The 17,654-nt window shown below is 43.3% G+C and overlaps 1 protein-coding gene across 1 annotated transcript in view; it reads left to right on the plus strand.

Moving 5' to 3' along the window:
* IREB2 (iron responsive element binding protein 2) overlaps positions 1–17,654 on the plus strand; it is a 62,361-nt gene that overhangs the window by 22,600 nt on the left and 22,107 nt on the right. Inside the window, exons 12-14 of the mRNA XM_083183124.1 lie at positions 1,359–1,475; positions 3,343–3,502; positions 14,094–14,229. Of these exons, the coding sequence (XP_083039250.1) occupies positions 1,359–1,475; positions 3,343–3,502; positions 14,094–14,229 (413 nt within the window). The remainder of the gene's footprint in view (positions 1–1,358; positions 1,476–3,342; positions 3,503–14,093; positions 14,230–17,654) is intronic.

The raw sequence follows: 17,654 nt of genomic DNA on the forward strand, positions 1-17,654 counted from the left end.
AAACTACTCATAATTACATTATTATGGTTATGACTATTGTATTCACAAAAGTAACTGTAATTAGTGATTTTCTGGCCTTTGCACACATTAATGATCCCTCTAGGATCAGGGCAGGGGGAAAGAGGGCAGCCAGCCCTGCCCATGTCGCTAATATAGGCGGGGCAGGCCAGCAACGTCACCGTTATGGGAGGATCCAGACGGTAACATTGGCTATTTAGGAGGCCCTGGTCAGTGACATCACTGTTGTGGGAGTGCCTGGCACCTACAGAGTCCTGAGCCTATTAAGTGCATGCGCACTGCTTCTATTTACGTTGTGCTGGAACAAAGGGCCGACTGTGTCTGCATCCATTTCTTCTGGTGACTGGTCTCTTTCGGTACCCATAGCAACAGGCAGCCAATCGCAAGGCTGTCTGTTGCTGCTTTCAGTCTTGGAGTCAGACAGGAAGGGAATTCCTGTCTGCGCTGAGGCTGAACAGGGAGGACTGGAGGAGGTGCAGAGGAGAGACAGTGATAGCAGAAATGTCAATACACCTAAACTGGACCGTTTTATTTTTTGTCGTTTTAAATTATTTTAAAAACCATTATGGTTAAGTGTCTCACGGTGTGATTTAATCACACCATATTGTCTAGAGATATTAATAACAGTAAAATGGGCTTTACACACTATAAAATCACTTTGTACTGTACGTAAAATGAGTTTAGTTGTGTGTGTGTGTGTGTGTGTGTGTGTGTGTGTGTTAGGTATGTGCAATACTGCAGTAAGCATGCAGGCAAGATACATTTTCCATAAAGATGGGATTTGTTCAAGCTCTTAAACACTAACTGTTTCAGTTGTTCTACCATACCTCCTAACTTTCAGAAAGTGTGGAGAAGGACAATGTGCATCCATTAAAGCTACGCACCTGAAAAATAGGTGTTATAGTATGTTGCATCACATGGGTGAAACTTTACATCACACTCCTGTTTTTTTGTTACACTGGAGACATGCTCGGTGCTTCCCAGGCTGCTGGCCTGCCACCAGTGCCGGTCTAGTGAGGCTTCCATTAACATCTGCTTTGCTAAGCAAATCAGCAGGTGAGAGGGAGACCTTGGGCAGAAACGGATGTGAGCTCCGCTGTGATAGAGTCTGAGGTAAATGGCAACATTTTCTCTGTAAAAATGCTGTGTGATATAACTATAAATAAATCTACACATCCAGCTAGCACTACTAGTTACCATGTTAAGTATACCAAAAAAATGCAGATTTATGTTTAGTGCTGGTTCCAGATGAAGCAATAACTGTATTCTGTTTCCACATCATGGTCATCATTCATTGCTGTTTTTTTGTGGTCTTGTAATGTCATTTTCTCTTCTTAAAGGTCTTAGAAATTAACTTGAACACCATTGTCCCATATGTGAGTGGCCCTAAGAGGCCTCAAGATCGGGTATCTGTAACTGATATGAAGAAGGATTTTGAAGCATGCCTAAGTGAAAAGGTAGGGAAGAGACTAATCATTCTGTAACATGGTTGGTTTACAGATCAGTGGAGTTTAACCATTAATAGTGCCTCTTGGCCCCTATAATTTCACTGACTGTGCCGGCTATGCACTGGATGTAGGAGAATAGTTGCTGCTATCCCACAGTCCTTCACTAGGATTTTGCTTCTGAGTTTTCTTAACATAGGACAGCTTATCCAAACAAGGGACGGGTTAGTTGGGGTCTATAGTGTTGGCTCGTATTTGTGGGTTTTTAGCTTGGCTATGGTACTTTGCTCCTTGAAATCACCAAGGGGTAGTGCACAGTTGGCATTCATTGTACTTCTGATGCTACCAGAATAGGCCCCAGTCAGCTCTTTGGGAATCTCACTGCAGCAGCTTAATGCTGCTGTGCCTACACCGCAACCAAACTCTTGAGGTTAGGAAATCTCTATTGGAGCTACAGTGAGGCCCTTTGCACTACCTCTTTATTTTCTTAGTACGTTAAACAGTTTGAGTATATACACTGGGAAGTGTGAAGCTGCGCTACTTTTAGTTTTGGGGATTTGTAGATGGGGTATTGGTGATGGAAGCAAATAAAAGCTACCAGTTAGGGGTAGGCGTTCTTTACTACTATAATTGAAAGCATAATTTTAACCAGCCATTCCGACCCCAGAAAAAAAAAGGATTAATCCTGAGTCAGACCCTGCTTGCTGTGCAGAGTACCCTGGGTTTTGGTAGCTCTCCAAGCACTGCCTCCTCCCCCACCCCCAATGACTTGACTCCCCACCGCTGCCTGACGTTAGTGACCTGGCTTATTGTCCCATTGCACCTGGGATTTGGACACTGGATTGACCCGGCATTTGCTATGTTTTGCTTCCCACAACAACACGGCACATTTCCGGATCGCTGACGTCAGATGGGGCAGAGTGGCGGTGTGTCATCGGGGGGCGGGAGAGGGTTACCTGGTCGACCTGGGTTACCCGTTCACTCTGCACAGCAACCCAAGTCCAACCTGGATTTACCCTTCTATTTTTCAGAATGCTGTATTGCCGGACCACTGAAATTTGAAAGGCCCTTTCACATCGCACAGAGATCTGGGATTGACCTGGGTTATTTTTGCAATGTGAGAGGGGTATTGACATTGCAAATGCCGGGTTGCTCCCCGGATGGACCTGTGTCCAAATCCTGGGTGCCACCCGGCATTTGCAATGTGAGCAGCAGAAACCCACTTTAATTGGTTGTTTGCTGATGGACAAACTATAGTTACCTTGCCCATTCAGTGGGATTTGGCATTAGTGGATCTGATTTCTCCATAATTTAGCCAGTGAATCAAAACAACGTTTTGTAAGAATTTAAGCATCTAAGGGGAGTCACAAGGACTCTCAAAATTTCAAACCCACTTGCTTTGCATGCCAGACTAAATTCTTTAGTAAGACCAGACATTACCACAGTAAAGGAGTAAAATGTGAAATTGGCACTGACACATTGGATAATGTTAGTTTTTTCAACTGTAAATAAGATTGAGTCAACAATCTGAGATGTGTTTGGACATATATACACTACTAGTAAGCCCGCTCAAAGCAAATGCTTTGAAAGCTAGTCTGCTACAGTACTTTGTGATTGCCTGTTTGTGCATGTGTGAGAGATAAAGATGTAGTTTCACTCGCTGCCAACAGATGACAGTGTTTTAGACACACAAAATCAGACACGATATAGATGATTGGGACTCCTAAAATGATTGCTGGTATATTCAGTGCTGTTAATTTTTAGCATAAAATAATTATTTCTACTGTGTTGGGTAATAAGTTTGTATTCCTGGTGAATTGTTGAGAGACAGGGAGCTAACAGTCTAATTTCTTATTTATGTTTTTATTTGTATTTTCAGGTTGGTTTGAGAGGATTCCAAATTCCAGCAGAAAAGCAAAAAATAGAGGTTGCTGTGACATATGGAAATGCAGAATATCTATTGTCACATGGCTGTGTCCTTACCACGGCTGTGATCAGCTGTACCAACAACTGTAACCCCTCTGTCATGCTAACTGCAGGTAATGAAAATAGAAGTTGCACAGCACACTGGCTCATCTTATGGTGAATTAAGTTAGTGTTGTATAGGTAGAGCTTTGTGCAAGTGTATGCTGGTTTTGAAGGGAAAGGGTGGTCACGGCAGATGCCTGATGACAATTTGAATACAAATCGAAACGTTGCTGAATCCCTGCTTCTGTGATATTCTTAATCTTTCCGGTGCTGCTAGGCAGCGTGAGTATATACATTGGACCGTGGGCCTTATTCTGGTTCACTCCTTCTGGCAAATTCCTTCTTAGATGGACAAAACCATGTGCACTGCAGGTGGGGCAGATGTAACTTGTGCAGAGAGAATTAGATTTGGGTGGGGTTTTCCTTCAAAGTGAGATCTATATTGCAGTGTAAAAATAAAGCAGCCAGTATTTACCCTGCACAGAAACAAAATAACTCACCCAAATCAAATTCTCTCTGCCCATTTTACATCTGCCCCCCTGCAGTGCACATGGTTTTGTCCATCAAAGAATTATTTTGTCAGAGTGAACTAGAATAAGGCCCCGTGTGTGGGTCTGCAGCTGGCACCGGAACAAAAAAATGCAACACTAGGAGTCTGGTGCAAAAGAATATATATTCAAAAAAATGACACAAGGTCCGACTTTTGAAAAAGGGGTATGTTCACCCCGAAACATCGGACCTTGTGACATTTTTTTGAATATATATTCTGTATGTATGAGGTAACTAGGTATTTTGTGTACTGGATTGGTATTTTGTTTTCTTTGTATGTGCAGCTGTACATTTTAAAAGTTATTTTTGTAGTTGTGTGTTACTCAATTTAACCCCTTCACGACATTTGACGTATATATACGTCATGGCCGGGAAGTACTTCCCGACACATGACGTATATATACGTCATGACTTTAAACTGTCACTGCGTCTCGAGACGCAGTGACAGAGGGACGATGTCTGCTGTCCCTGACAGCAGACATGTCCCTGCATGCCCAGGGGGGGCTGCGATGTCGCCCCCCCGTCGGCGATCGCTGTGATTGGCTGTTCAGTGTGAACAGCCATTCATAGCGGTTTCCTGTGTTACCAGCGAATCAGACGCTTGGTAACACAGGTGTCAATCACCGCCGGGCGTCAGGGGGCATGAGGGGGTCATCGGTGACGATGACACCTCACCCCACCCTCACCCCACCTGCCCCCAAGGCTGTGATTGGTCCGTGGGACCCACGGACCAATCACAGCCAAGGCGCGACATTTAAACTAACGGTGACTGCGCTGCAGACGCCATTCCGGTCTGGAGTAGCGTGCAGAGCGGTCACCGTGCCTATCTGTCGTGATACTGACCTGATCCTTGCTAATACTTACCTGATCCTTGCAAATACCTTACCTGATCACTTGATCACTGCTTGTAGCGTGCTGGACGCTTCCTGGATCTGACTTCCTGCTGCTGCTGCAGTGTGATAGAGAGATAGAGAGATAGAGAGAGAGAGATAGAGAGAGATAGAGAGATAGTGACAGAGAGAGCTATATTTTGTGTCTGCTACCCCCCCTTTTTGGGGGTGCAGGGGTTTTTTATATATAAATAACTGTCGCTGCTGCTGCAGTGTCATAGTGATAGATAGTGAGAGATAGTGAGAGATAGTGATAGATAGTGAGAGATAGAGAGATTTGTGTCTGCTACCCCCCCTTTTTGGGGGTGCAGGTTTTTTTTTTATATATATAACTGTCAGTGCTGCTGCTGCAGTGTCATAGTGATAGATAGTGATAGATAGTGATAGATAGTGAGAGATAGAGAGATAGAGAGAGATAGTGACAGAGAGTGATAGAGAGTGTATATTTTGTGTCTGCTACCCCCCCTTTTTGGGGGTGCAGGTTTTTTTTTATACATATAACTGTCAGTGCTGCTGCTGCAGTGTGATAGATAGTGATAGATAGTGATAGATAGTGATAGATAGTGATAGATAGTGAGAGATAGAGAGAGATAGTGACAGAGAGTGATAGAGAGTGTATATTTTGTGTCTGCTACCCCCGCCTTTTGTGCTGATCACTATATCTGAGGTGATCAGCAACTTTTTGGGGGCGCAGAGGTTTTTTTTTTTTATATATACCTGTCAGTTGCTGCCAGTTGCACCAAAGGTTGTGCACCTGCTGCCCCTCACTGGTAATCAGTGTCGCATCACTGATCACCTTTTTTTTTTTTTTGTGGGTGCTGTGTGGTCTTTTTTTAATTTTTTTTTTACACACACTGTGATTTTGTGGGTGTCCTGTGGCCACTGTGCGCTGATCAGTGACGTACATCACTGATCAGCTTTTTCGGCACAGGGTTGATCTATTTTTTTTTTTTTTGATCAAATTCCTGTTGCCTTTGAGCGCTGTTCAGTGACAGACGTTACTGACCAACATCTGTGCTCAATTTTTGGCGCAGGACCTTTTTTTTTGTTTTTTTAACCCCTTCAATTTTTTTTTTTTTTAACCCCTTCAATTTTTTTTTTTTTTAACCCCTTCAATTTTTTTTTTTTTGTATAAAGTATTTTTTTTGTTCTGCACTACATACACACAACACACTACATACCCCCCGGGTTGAAATAAAGTTTGTACCCCCCCTACACTATACACGTGTTGAAACATTTCACTACCAGTAACACAAAAATAAAAATGTCATCCCAAATGTCATCCCAAATGTCATCCCAGTCATCCAGAAGAATGTATTCAGTGGAGGAGGCATATGCCATGCTTGCTTCTGATTCTGACACAGCCAGTGAGGCAAGCGGGGAATTTGAAGGATTCGTCTTAAGCTCCTCTTCCTCCTCTGGTGATGAGGGACCCCCTCAAAGACGCCCCCGTAGAGCAGCTGAGACCCCCCCCCCAATAATTGATCTCGTATGGACCCCACCACCAGACAATTTTGAGCCCCAGGTTCCTGAGTTTTTGGCCATGCCAGGAATCCAATTTGATTCCACAGGTCTCAGAGAAATTGACTTTTTCAAATTATTTTTCTCTGATGATTTTATAAATTTAATGGTGGACCAAACTAATTTATATGCCCAGCAGTTTATTGCTCAAAACCCCACGTCATCATTTGCTAGGTGGACCCCTGTAGATGCAGTAGAGATGATGACGTTTTGGGGTCTGGTGTTTCATATGGGCATAGTAAAAAAGCCACAAATTAGGCAATATTGGAGTACAGATGTTCTGTACAGCACCCCATTTTACCGTATGGCCATGACTCGGACTCGTTTTGAGGCAATCCATAAATTTATACATTACACCGATAATGCACAGTGCCCACCCAGAGATGATCCCACCTTTGACAGGCTATTCAAAGTCAGGCCGGTCATTGATCATTTCAGTGCCAAATTTGCAGAGCTATACATCCCTGATAAATGTATTAGCATCGACGAGTCCCTTATACATTTTAAAGGAAGGGTTAAATTCCGCCAGTACCTTCCCAGTAAGAGGGCAAGGTATGGCATAAAAATGTATAAGCTGTGTGAAAGCACCACAGGGTACACCCACAAGTTTAGGGTATATGAAGGGAAGGATTCAAGAATTGAACCGCCAGAATGCCCCCCCTCCCTCGTAGGTGTTAGTGGAAAAATTGTCTGGGATTTAATGCACCCCTTCCTGGATAAGGGTTATCACCTCTATGTGGATAACTTTTACACCAGCATCCCCCTGTTTAAGGCCCTTGGTTCAAGAGGTACAGCAGCTTGCGGTACTGTGCGTAAGAACCAAAGAGGCCTCCCAAAAACGCACATTGCCCAAGTAATGAGAAGGGGTGAAAGCAGGGGAATATGCACCGAAAATATGTTGTTGGTCAAATATAAGGACAAGAGGGATGTCCTTATACTGACAACAATTCATGGAGACAGTACCACCTCCATCCCTGTACGAGGTACCAGTACCCACACCTCAAAACCAAATTGTATCCTAGATTACAATAAGTACATGGGCGGAGTGGATCTTTCAGATCAGGTACTGAAGCCGTACAGTGCCCTGCGGAAAACAAATATCTGGTACAAGAAGCTGGCCGTGTATATCATCCAGATGGCACTGTATAACGCTTACGTGCTATTCCGTTCTACCGGCCAGAGGGGGACATTTATGCACTTTCAAGAGGAAGTCATAAAGGGCCTAATATTTGGGAACCAGCAGGCAGAGGGCCCCAGTACTTCTAGTACTGGCCCCCGTATTGTACCAGGGCAGCATTTTCCCAACGAAATCCCCTCCACTGCAAGAAAGGGCAGGACACAAAAAAGGTGCAAAGTTTGCTATAAAAAGGGAATAAGAAAGGAAACTATTTTCCACTGTGAAACTTGCCCCGACAAACCCGGCCTATGTATAAAGGAGTGTTTCAAAATATACCACACATCTATGGATTATTAGGTTCATCATTTCACCGTGCTTCGGGGGTCTTGCTAATGCCACATAGCACCCACCATTCATTCCACCAGAATCTGAGCTGCAAAATCCAAAAATCACTCCTTCCCTTCTGAGTCCTATCATGCACCCAACTGGTATTTTTTGGTCACATGTGAGGCATTGCCGTACTCTGGAGAAATTGGGGCACAGATTTTGGGGTGCTTTGTCTCCTTCATTCCTTGTGAAAATGACAAATTTTGAGCCAGAACTGCATTTTTGTGTAAAAAATGTAATTTTTCATTTTCACTACCCAGTTGTATCAAAATTGGTGAAACCCCTGGGGGTTTGAAATGTACACTATACCCCTAGATGAATTCCCTGAGGGGTGTAGTTTGCAAAATGGGGTCACTTGTGGGGGGGTTCCACTGTATTGGTAATGCAACATAGCACCCACCATTCATTCCACCAAAATCTGTGCTCCAAAATCCAAAAATCACTCCTTCCCTTCTGAGTCCTGCCATGCACCCAACTGGTATTTTTTGGTCACATGTGAGGCATTGCCGTACTCTGGAGAAATGAGGGCACAGATTTTGGGGTGCTTTGTCTCCTTCATTCCTTGTGAAAATGAAAAATTTTGAGCCAGAAGTACATTTTTGTGTAAAAAAATGTATTTTTTCATTTTCACAGCCCAGTTGTACCAAAATTGGTGAAACCCCTGGGGGTTTGAAATGTACACTATACCCCTAGATGAATTCCCTGAGGAGTGTAGTTTGCAAAATGGGGTCACTTGTGGGGGGGTTCCACTGTATTGGTAATGCAACATAGCACCCACCATTCATTCCACCAAAATCTGTGCTCCAAAATCCAAAAATCACTCCTTCCCTTCTGAGTCCTGCCATGCACCCAACTGGTATTTTTTGGTCACATGTGAGGCATTGCCGTACTCTGGAGAAATGGGGGTACAGATTTTGGGGTGCTTTGTCTCCTTCATTCCTTGTGAAAATGAAAAATTTTGAGCCAGAAGTACATTTTTGTGTAAAAAAATGTAATTTTTCATTTTCACAGCCCAGTTGTACCAAAATTGGTGAAACCCCTGGGGGTTTGAAATGTACACTATACCCCTAGATGAATTCCCTGAGGGGTGTACTTTGCAAAATGGGGTGACTTGTGGGGGGGTTCCACTGTATTGGTGCTTTGGGAGTCTTGCTAATGCAACATGGCACCCACCATTCATTCCACCAAAATCTGTGCTGCCAAATCCAAAAATCACTCCTTCCCTTCTGAGTCCTGCCATGCGCCCAACTGGTATTTTTTGGTCACATGTGAGGCATTGCCGTACTCGGGAGAAATTGGGGCACAGATTTTGGGGTGCTTTGTCTCCTTCATTCCTTGTGAAAATGAAAATTTTTGAGCCAGAACTGCATTTTTGTGTAAAAAAATGTAATTTTTCATTTTCACTGCCCAGTTGTATCAAAATTGGTGAAACCCCTGGGGGTTTGAAATGTACACTATACCCCTAGATGAATTCCCTGAGGGGTGTACTTTGCAAAATGGGGTGACTTGTGGGGGGGTTCCACTGTATTGGTGCTTTGGGAGTCTTGCTAATGCAACATGGCACCCACCATTCATTCCACCAAAATCTGTGCTGCCAAATCCAAAAATCACTCCTTCCCTTCTGAGTCCTGCCATGCGCCCAACTGGTATTTTTTTTTGGTCACATGTGAGGCATTGCCGTACTCGGGAGAAATTGGGGCACAGATTTTGGGGTGCTTTGTCTCCTTCATTCCTTGTGAAAATGAAAAATTTTGAGCCAGAACTGCATTTTTGTGTAAAAAAATGTAATATTTCATTTTCACTGCCCAGTTGTATCAAAATTGGTGAAACCCCTGGGGGTTTGAAATGTACACTATACCCCTAGATGAATTCCCTGAGGGGTGTACTTTGCAAAATGGGGTGACTTGTGGGGGGGTTCCACTGTATTGGTGCTTTGGGAGTCTTGCTAATGCAACATGGCACCCACCATTCATTCCACCAAAATCTGTGCTGCCAAATCCAAAAATCACTCCTTCCCTTCTGAGTCCTGCCATGCGCCCAACTGGTATTTTTTGGTCACATGTGAGGCATTGCCGTACTCGGGAGAAATTGGGGCACAGATTTTGGGGTGCTTTGTCTCCTTCATTCCTTGTGAAAATGAAAAATTTTGAGCCAGAACTGCATTTTTGTGTAAAAAAATGTAATTTTTCATTTTCACTGCCCAGTTGTATCAAAATTGGTGAAACCCCTGGGGGTTTGAAATGTACACTATACCCCTAGATGAATTCCCTGAGGGGTGTACTTTGCAAAATGGGGTGACTTGTGGGGGGGTTCCACTGTATTGGTGCTTTGGGAGTCTTGCTAATGCAACATGGCACCCACCATTCATTCCACCAAAATCTGTGCTGCCAAATCCAAAAATCACTCCTTCCCTTCTGAGTCCTGCCATGCGCCCAACTGGTATTTTTTGGTCACATGTGAGGCATTGCCGTACTCGGGAGAAATTGGGGCACAGATTTTGGGGTGCTTTGTCTCCTTCATTCCTTGTGAAAATGAAAAATTTTGAGCCAGAACTGCATTTTTGTGTAAAAAAATGTAATTTTTCATTTTCACTGCCCAGTTGTATCAAAATTGGTGAAACCCCTGGGGGTTTGAAATGTACACTATACCCCTAGATGAATTCCCTGAGGGGTGTACTTTGCAAAATGGGGTGACTTGTGGGGGGGTTCCACTGTATTGGTGCTTTGGGAGTCTTGCTAATGCAACATGGCACCCACCATTCATTCCACCAAAATCTGTGCTGCCAAATCCAAAAATCACTCCTTCCCTTCTGAGTCCTGCCATGCGCCCAACTGGTATGTTTTGGTCACATGTGAGGCATTGCCGTACTCGGGAGAAATTGGGGCACAGATTTTGGGGTGCTTTGTCTCCTTCATTCCTTGTGAAAATGAAAAATGTTGAGCCAGAACTGCATTTTTGTGTAAAAAAATGTAATTTTTCATTTTCACTGCCCAGTTGTATCAAAATTGGTGAAACCCCTGGGGGTTTGAAATGTACACTATACCCCTAGATGAATTCCCTGAGGGGTGTACTTTGCAAAATGGGGTGACTTGTGGGGGGGTTCCACTGTATTGGTGCTTTGGGAGTCTTGCTAATGCAACATGGCACCCACCATTCATTCCACCAAAATCTGTGCTGCCAAATCCAAAAATCACTCCTTCCCTTCTGAGTCCTGCCATGCGCCCAACTGGTATTTTTTGGTCACATGTGAGGCATTGCCGTACTCGGGAGAAATTGGGGCACAGATTTTGGGGTGCTTTGTCTCCTTCATTCCTTGTGAAAATAAAAAATTTTGAGCCAGAACTGCATTTTTGTGTAAAAAAATGTAATTTTTCATTTTCACTGCCCAGTTGTACCAAAATTGGTGAAACCCCTGGGGGTTTGAAATGTACACTATACCCCTAGATGAATTCCCTGAGGGGTGTACTTTGCAAAATGGGGTGACTTGTGGGGGGGGTTCCACTGTATTGGTGCAACATAGCACCCACCATTTATTCCACCAAAATCTGTGCTGCAAAATCCAAAAATCACTCCTTCCCTTCTGAGTCCTGCCATGCGCCCAACTGGTATTTTTTGGTCACATGTGAGGCATTGCCGTACTCGGGAGAAATTGGGGCACAGATTTTGGGGTGCTTTGTCTCCTTCATTCCTTGTGAAAATGAAAAATTTTGAGCCAGAACTGCATGTTTGTGTAAAAAAATGTAATTTTCCATTTTCACATCCCAGTTGTACCAAAATTGGTGAAACCCCTGGGGGTTTGAAATGTACACTATACCCCTAGATGAATTCCCTGAGGGGTGTAGATTGCAAAATGGGGTGACTTGTGGGGGAGGTTCCTAACTTTTAGCACTTATGGTGCCTAGAAACCTACATGGTGCCTAAAAAAAAATCTCATAAAAAGGAGGCTCCAAAATCAAGTAGGTGCTCCTTCTATTATGAAGCCTGTGGTTTGGTCAACGTGCACACTAGGGCCACATATAGGATATTTTTGAAAACAAAAGAATTGGGGGAATCAATTTTTAGTCACATTTCTCTAGTAAAATCTACTGTATTCGTTAGAAAAATGTATTAAAATTGAAACTCTGCAAAAAAAAAGAAATTTTGAAATTTCACCTACACTTTGTTTTAATTCCTGTGAAACACCTAAAGGGTTAACAAACTTCCAAAATGCTGTTTTGAATACTGTGAGGGGTGCAGTTTTTGAAATGGCATCATTTATGGGGGTGTCTCACATACAAGTCCCTCAAAGTCACATCAGAACTGAACTGGTCCCTAAAAAAATCAGTGTTTGAAATTTTCTTGAAAATTTGAGAATTTGCTAGTCATATCTGAAGCCTCCTAGTGTCCAAAAAAATTAAAAGGAAGTTGAAATAATGATTGCAACATAAAGTAGACATATGGTCTTTGTTAGTTATTAACTATTTTGAGTGGTATGATTATTTGTCTCACAAGCAGAAAATGTGACATTTTGCATATTGCTAAATTTTCCATTTTTTCACGATATTTTGGTATTTTTCACAAAAAAACACAGACTGTATCGACCAAAATTTACCACTAACTTGAAGTACAATGTGTCACGAGAAAACAATCTCAAAATCACTGGGATAAGTAAAAGCAAAAAAAAGTTATCCCCACTTAAGTGAGACATGTCAGATTTGAAAAAAAGGGCTCTGTCATGAAGGCACAAACTGGCTCTGTCATGAAGGGGTTAAAAAAAAAATACAACAGTAACTTACACCCCTTTTCCCACAATTGGTCTCCTCTTTGTATGTTGAAAACTGGAAAGATTGCAAACCCTATCCTTATTTTAACACTATACCCTAGGAGTTATATTAAGGTAATGCATATAAATAGAACATGCATGCCCTATTTTATACCCTCTCCCAGTAATAAAGAAATAGGTTATAAGTTCTGGTTGCCTGAACAAAGGATTCAGACGTAAAAAATGTTATAATCTAATTTATTTTGTAATTTCAATAGCCAAAAACAATATTTAATTGTACTAGATTCATTGTACTAGTTTATGTAGTCAAAAGTGATGTCTTGCCACAAAAAGACTAGCTCAGTGGTTCCAAAGCTGTGTGCATAGGCACTCTGATGTTGCACATTTCTTGCAGGGGGGGCCTTGGTTTGGGGTAATTTAAAACTAAATTGGGGTCAATTTAATTAAATCAAATTAATTATGGTCAATGTGATAAGCAAATGCAGTGCTAGTTGGCTACATGTGGACTATAAAAAGCTCAACTATTCACCACCACGTAAATGAAGCTAAGATTGGCAAGTAGGCACAATTTCATTTTAATTTTTTTTCTTCAAATGCATAAAGTGTTTTGTCTTAGGGGTGTTGTGGAAAATATACCGATACTACTAGGGGTATCATGGTTTAAGACTAGACTAGCCTATAAAATAAATTTGTGGACTAACCTAACACAGTCATTAAAATTGCTTTCATTTTGTAACATGTACTAGATTACCCGTAACTGATTTAATTAGTTAACTTACTTTGATCAGTCTAGTGCAGTGGTTCCCAACCTGGGGTACTAGTACCCCTGGGGGTACTCTGCAGACCAGTTGGGGGTACTTGAAAATAATATTGGTAATGGCGGACGATGAAAAGATCTTTTGATGGCTGAAGAAGACCCATTGCCATGGAGACAAACCATGTGTGTCATATGCCTGACCAGCAATCCACTGGGAGCTTCCCATGCTGCCCTCAGACATCAGCAGTCATCTGCCCAGCACTGACAAAGGTGGAGGAAGCAGCGGCATTAATCCTACTGGTGTTAGCGGGAATCCTGGAGATAATACACAACCAGTGTCTAGACACAGAAGGACATGATTCCTTGCTGTATACTACTCCTCCACTCCTCCCTAATATAAGGACATGCAAAAGGATCCGCATACCGCTAAGAACTGTCCATATTTCATGAGAGGAGGGGGGTACTTATCAATGAAAAGCCTAATCAAGGGGTACGGGAGAGAAAAAAGGTTGGGAACCACTGGTCTAGTGCAATGATGCAGTGAAAGAAAATAAATTTTTTCTTATTGGTTGCTTGTACTTAATTGCACTATTTTTGAAAAAAATTATACTGACTTCAAGGTCAATATAAAGGTGACTAGTTTATCTACACAGTTTACATGTAGCTGCATTTCTCACAGGTCTCTTAGCTAAGAAGGCTGTGGAAGCTGGACTCAAGGTGAAGCCATACATTAAGACAAGCCTATCTCCTGGAAGTGGTATGGTTACACATTACCTCACTGCAAGTGGAGTGCTGCCTTTCTTAAATAAGCTTGGGTGAGTATGAGATTTCAGGGAAACTAACAGACAAAGGGCCACATTCTGTGTCATAGAATTTGCAACATGGAATTTGACAGCAGATAAGAACCATTTTGCCCATCTATTCTGCACTTTTTTGAAACCATATTGTTACCTCAAAACCTATCCTATTCTTATTTCATTGTATGTATGCATGCTTTTCTTCCTGCTTGTCCTCACAGAGTTAATCATACCTTCCAAGGGTTCATCCAATGCCTCCCACACGAGAAAGGGAACTACTGGGCCGCACACCTATACTTGTACTTCCTGTAAGGAAATTTTTCCTGCTTGTCTCAGGACCATGATGGCCTTTGAGACTATTGCTCTGTATATGTGCCTTCTTCCCCCATGGCGGGGCACTCCACTCTGGCAGAACTGGACTGGGCTGCTTTCCTAACCCTGGCCATGCAGGATCTCACTGCCCAACTGGTCGCCTCCATCTGAATCAGCTTGGTCCCGGTGCTCATCCAGTTCACTTGTATATTGCAACAGGCACTGGGGACATCTGTGAAGCACTAGACCCTTGGTATACCTGAAGTTCCTCTGGTCCCTTCAGAGGATTCTAAGTCAGGAGTTTTCACAGGACAAACAAAAGAGTCTCCGGACTCTTGAAGCAGAGAATCTCAGTCTCTGGATGAATATAGGAAACTGGCATGGGTGGGTGCTTTGGATAAGGCTGTCAGGGAAGTCTTGCAAATTATGTCCGATCCCCAGCCTACTTCACACATTTTGATGTTTAAATGCAAGATGGAACCTGCTGCATTTCCTCCATCTTCGCAGCTGGAAGACCTCTTCCAGAAAGCGTGGTCTCATCCATTTTATTTCTGACTTCTGTCCTCTTGTAGATGCATACATTGCGTGTCTGTAAAGGTCCACCACTCTTCCCATTCCGGTTGTGACTCCTTTGAAAGAGCCTACCGATCAGAAATTGGAGCAATTCCTAAAGTTTATGTACTCCAACATGAGTGCAGCACTTCTTGCTTTGCCTCAGCTTGGGTATCTTGGGCCTGGGCTCAAGTTGTAGAAGATCTGACCTCATGGAGTTTGAATAATATTCAGAAGGCAGATTTCTACTTGGAAGAGGCATCAATATACTCTGTACTTTTGCTTCCAAGGTCTCCACTTCCTTGGTCACGGCAAGACGCGCCTTGTAGATTTGTTCCTGGACACTAACAGCAAATCCAAGAAGGAAGGCCTTGGAGACTTTCATTCTCATTGGAAGTTCTTTTTGGACCTAAACTGCCTTTTTGCCATCGGCTGCTCCTAAAACAAGAACGGCAAGGTTTCATTATTTTCGTCGTCGGCAAGGGCGAGAGGTCAACCCTCTTCTTGTATCCATCCCCCCCTCCTCTAACCACAGAAGACTAAGGGTGACCAGTCTTGGTCAGGCCATTGCCAGACTCCCAAACATCCAGAAAAACCTGCAGCCTGATTGTTTGATTTCCCCCCTCGCTGTTTCCAGATTGAGCTGTCGTCTCTTGCACTTTGCTGACGTCTGGGTGACGTCTGGGCAGACAGCACATCAGCGACTTAGATCTTGAACATTGTCTCTGAGGGTTACTCCCTTTGTTTCAAGGGTTGCATCCATCCACAGTGATTTTCGATAGGTCTGTAGATGCCAGCAGGGCTTTTGCTGGAGTTTATTACAACCTTTTCCCTAGTTCCAAAGCCTGACTACTCATTCCGAATTATTCTGAATCTTCAAACTCTAAACCGTTTCCTTTGGGTTTTGAGGTTCTGCATGGAGTCCTTGCGGTGTATTTTATAGGCACTCCTACCAGAACGACTACATGTCCTCCTTGGACATACAGCAAGTTTCCTTCGCTATTCACAAGTAGCATTACCAGTTCCCTGCATTACCTTTCAGCCTCTCTACTGCTCCTTTCATGTTCATGAAGGTAATGGGTGTTTCTTGACTCTCTTACAGCAAAGTGGGAACCTAACATTGGGGTCCTGGATGGGGAGCAATGGATACAGATACTTGGCTCGGTCAAATTTACAACCCCATGCACGAAGTACAAGCAAATCTTGTTTTATGTACTGCATAGGGCCTACCGCTCCCCAGTGTCCATGCATAGGGCAGGGCTTAGGCCTGAACACACCTGTCCTAGATGCTCCTCATCAAACGCTGATTTTTGGCATATGTTATGGTCTTGTCCACAGATATGTGCCTTCTGGGAGGCGGTCTGGACAGATATAACTACTACTGAGCCCTCTCTTCCTCCCATTGACCCTAAGTGCTGTATGTTTGCTCTAGACTTTGAGGAATCCCTTTCTCCCTCAATATATAAATATTTATATTGTCTGACTGCCTTAGCTAAAGTCCTCATTGCGAGGAAGTGGTTCGATACCTCTGCTCCGAATATTTACAACTGGAGAGCCCTGGTAAATGAGTTATCGGGACATGAGAGATTCACTTACAGATCCAGGGGTTTTCTTGCTCCCTATTTGAATAAGTGGAGCAGATGGACCTCCTCTAGATTTGCCTCAGCCATTGACATTCAACATACTCTGATGAGCCATTGATATAAGTATAGACCTACTACCCGGGGGTTTCATATGGCGAAGATTTCCAATGTACCCGAACTTCCTTACCACACACACACACACACACACACACACACACACACACACACACACACACACACACACACACACACACCTACACCTTCTACTTAGCAACATGACAACATTGGTGGAATTTGCTTGGTTCCATTTCAGGCCACTGCAATTGGAATAATGCTCCTCTTCAACTTAAATCTCATATGCTTTCCTCTCTTCTGTTTATGGCTTCATACTTCACGCCTGAACAATTGTCATGCGTTCATTGCCCTGGATTGGGTCATTCCAACTATGGACTCCAGCCTCCTAGGCTGGGGAGCCATAACAGGACAGCATTGTTTTCTGTGACATTAGATGAAGATACAATGGTCTAATGGTGGGTATGCTGGAGGTGACACACATTTTCAGAGCGGTTTCTTCTGACTTTTTCCACAGTTTACATTCCGAGGCTTCAGAATTGGGAAGCAGACTTCCTCAGCAGGCAGGATGACCACTCAGCTCTCTACATTCGGCTGGTGGTTCACTGGGGCCATCCTCAAATCAACCTATTCCTCCCACCACAATTACAAGCTTCCTCTCTACAGGGCCATCAAAGATCATGGGGGGTTTCTATTTTGACGCCATGTCGGATCCATAGCCCTTCCAGATGGTTTATCTTTTTCCTCCAATTGCTCTGCTGCAGATAGTCTTTCAGAAACTGCAGTTGGAAGACATGTCTGATCTCATTGCCCTCAACTGATTGAAACTGCCATGGTATGCGAATCTTCTTGGCCTGTCCTTCGCTCTACCATGGTGACTTCCTCTTTGGTCAGATCTGTTAACACAGGGCCGTGTCTTTTACA

This window comes from Crinia signifera, chromosome 4 (genome assembly GCF_055691185.1).
Source record: "Crinia signifera chromosome 4, ASM5569118v1, whole genome shotgun sequence".
In the NCBI taxonomy this organism is placed as follows: Eukaryota; Metazoa; Chordata; class Amphibia; order Anura; family Myobatrachidae; genus Crinia; species Crinia signifera.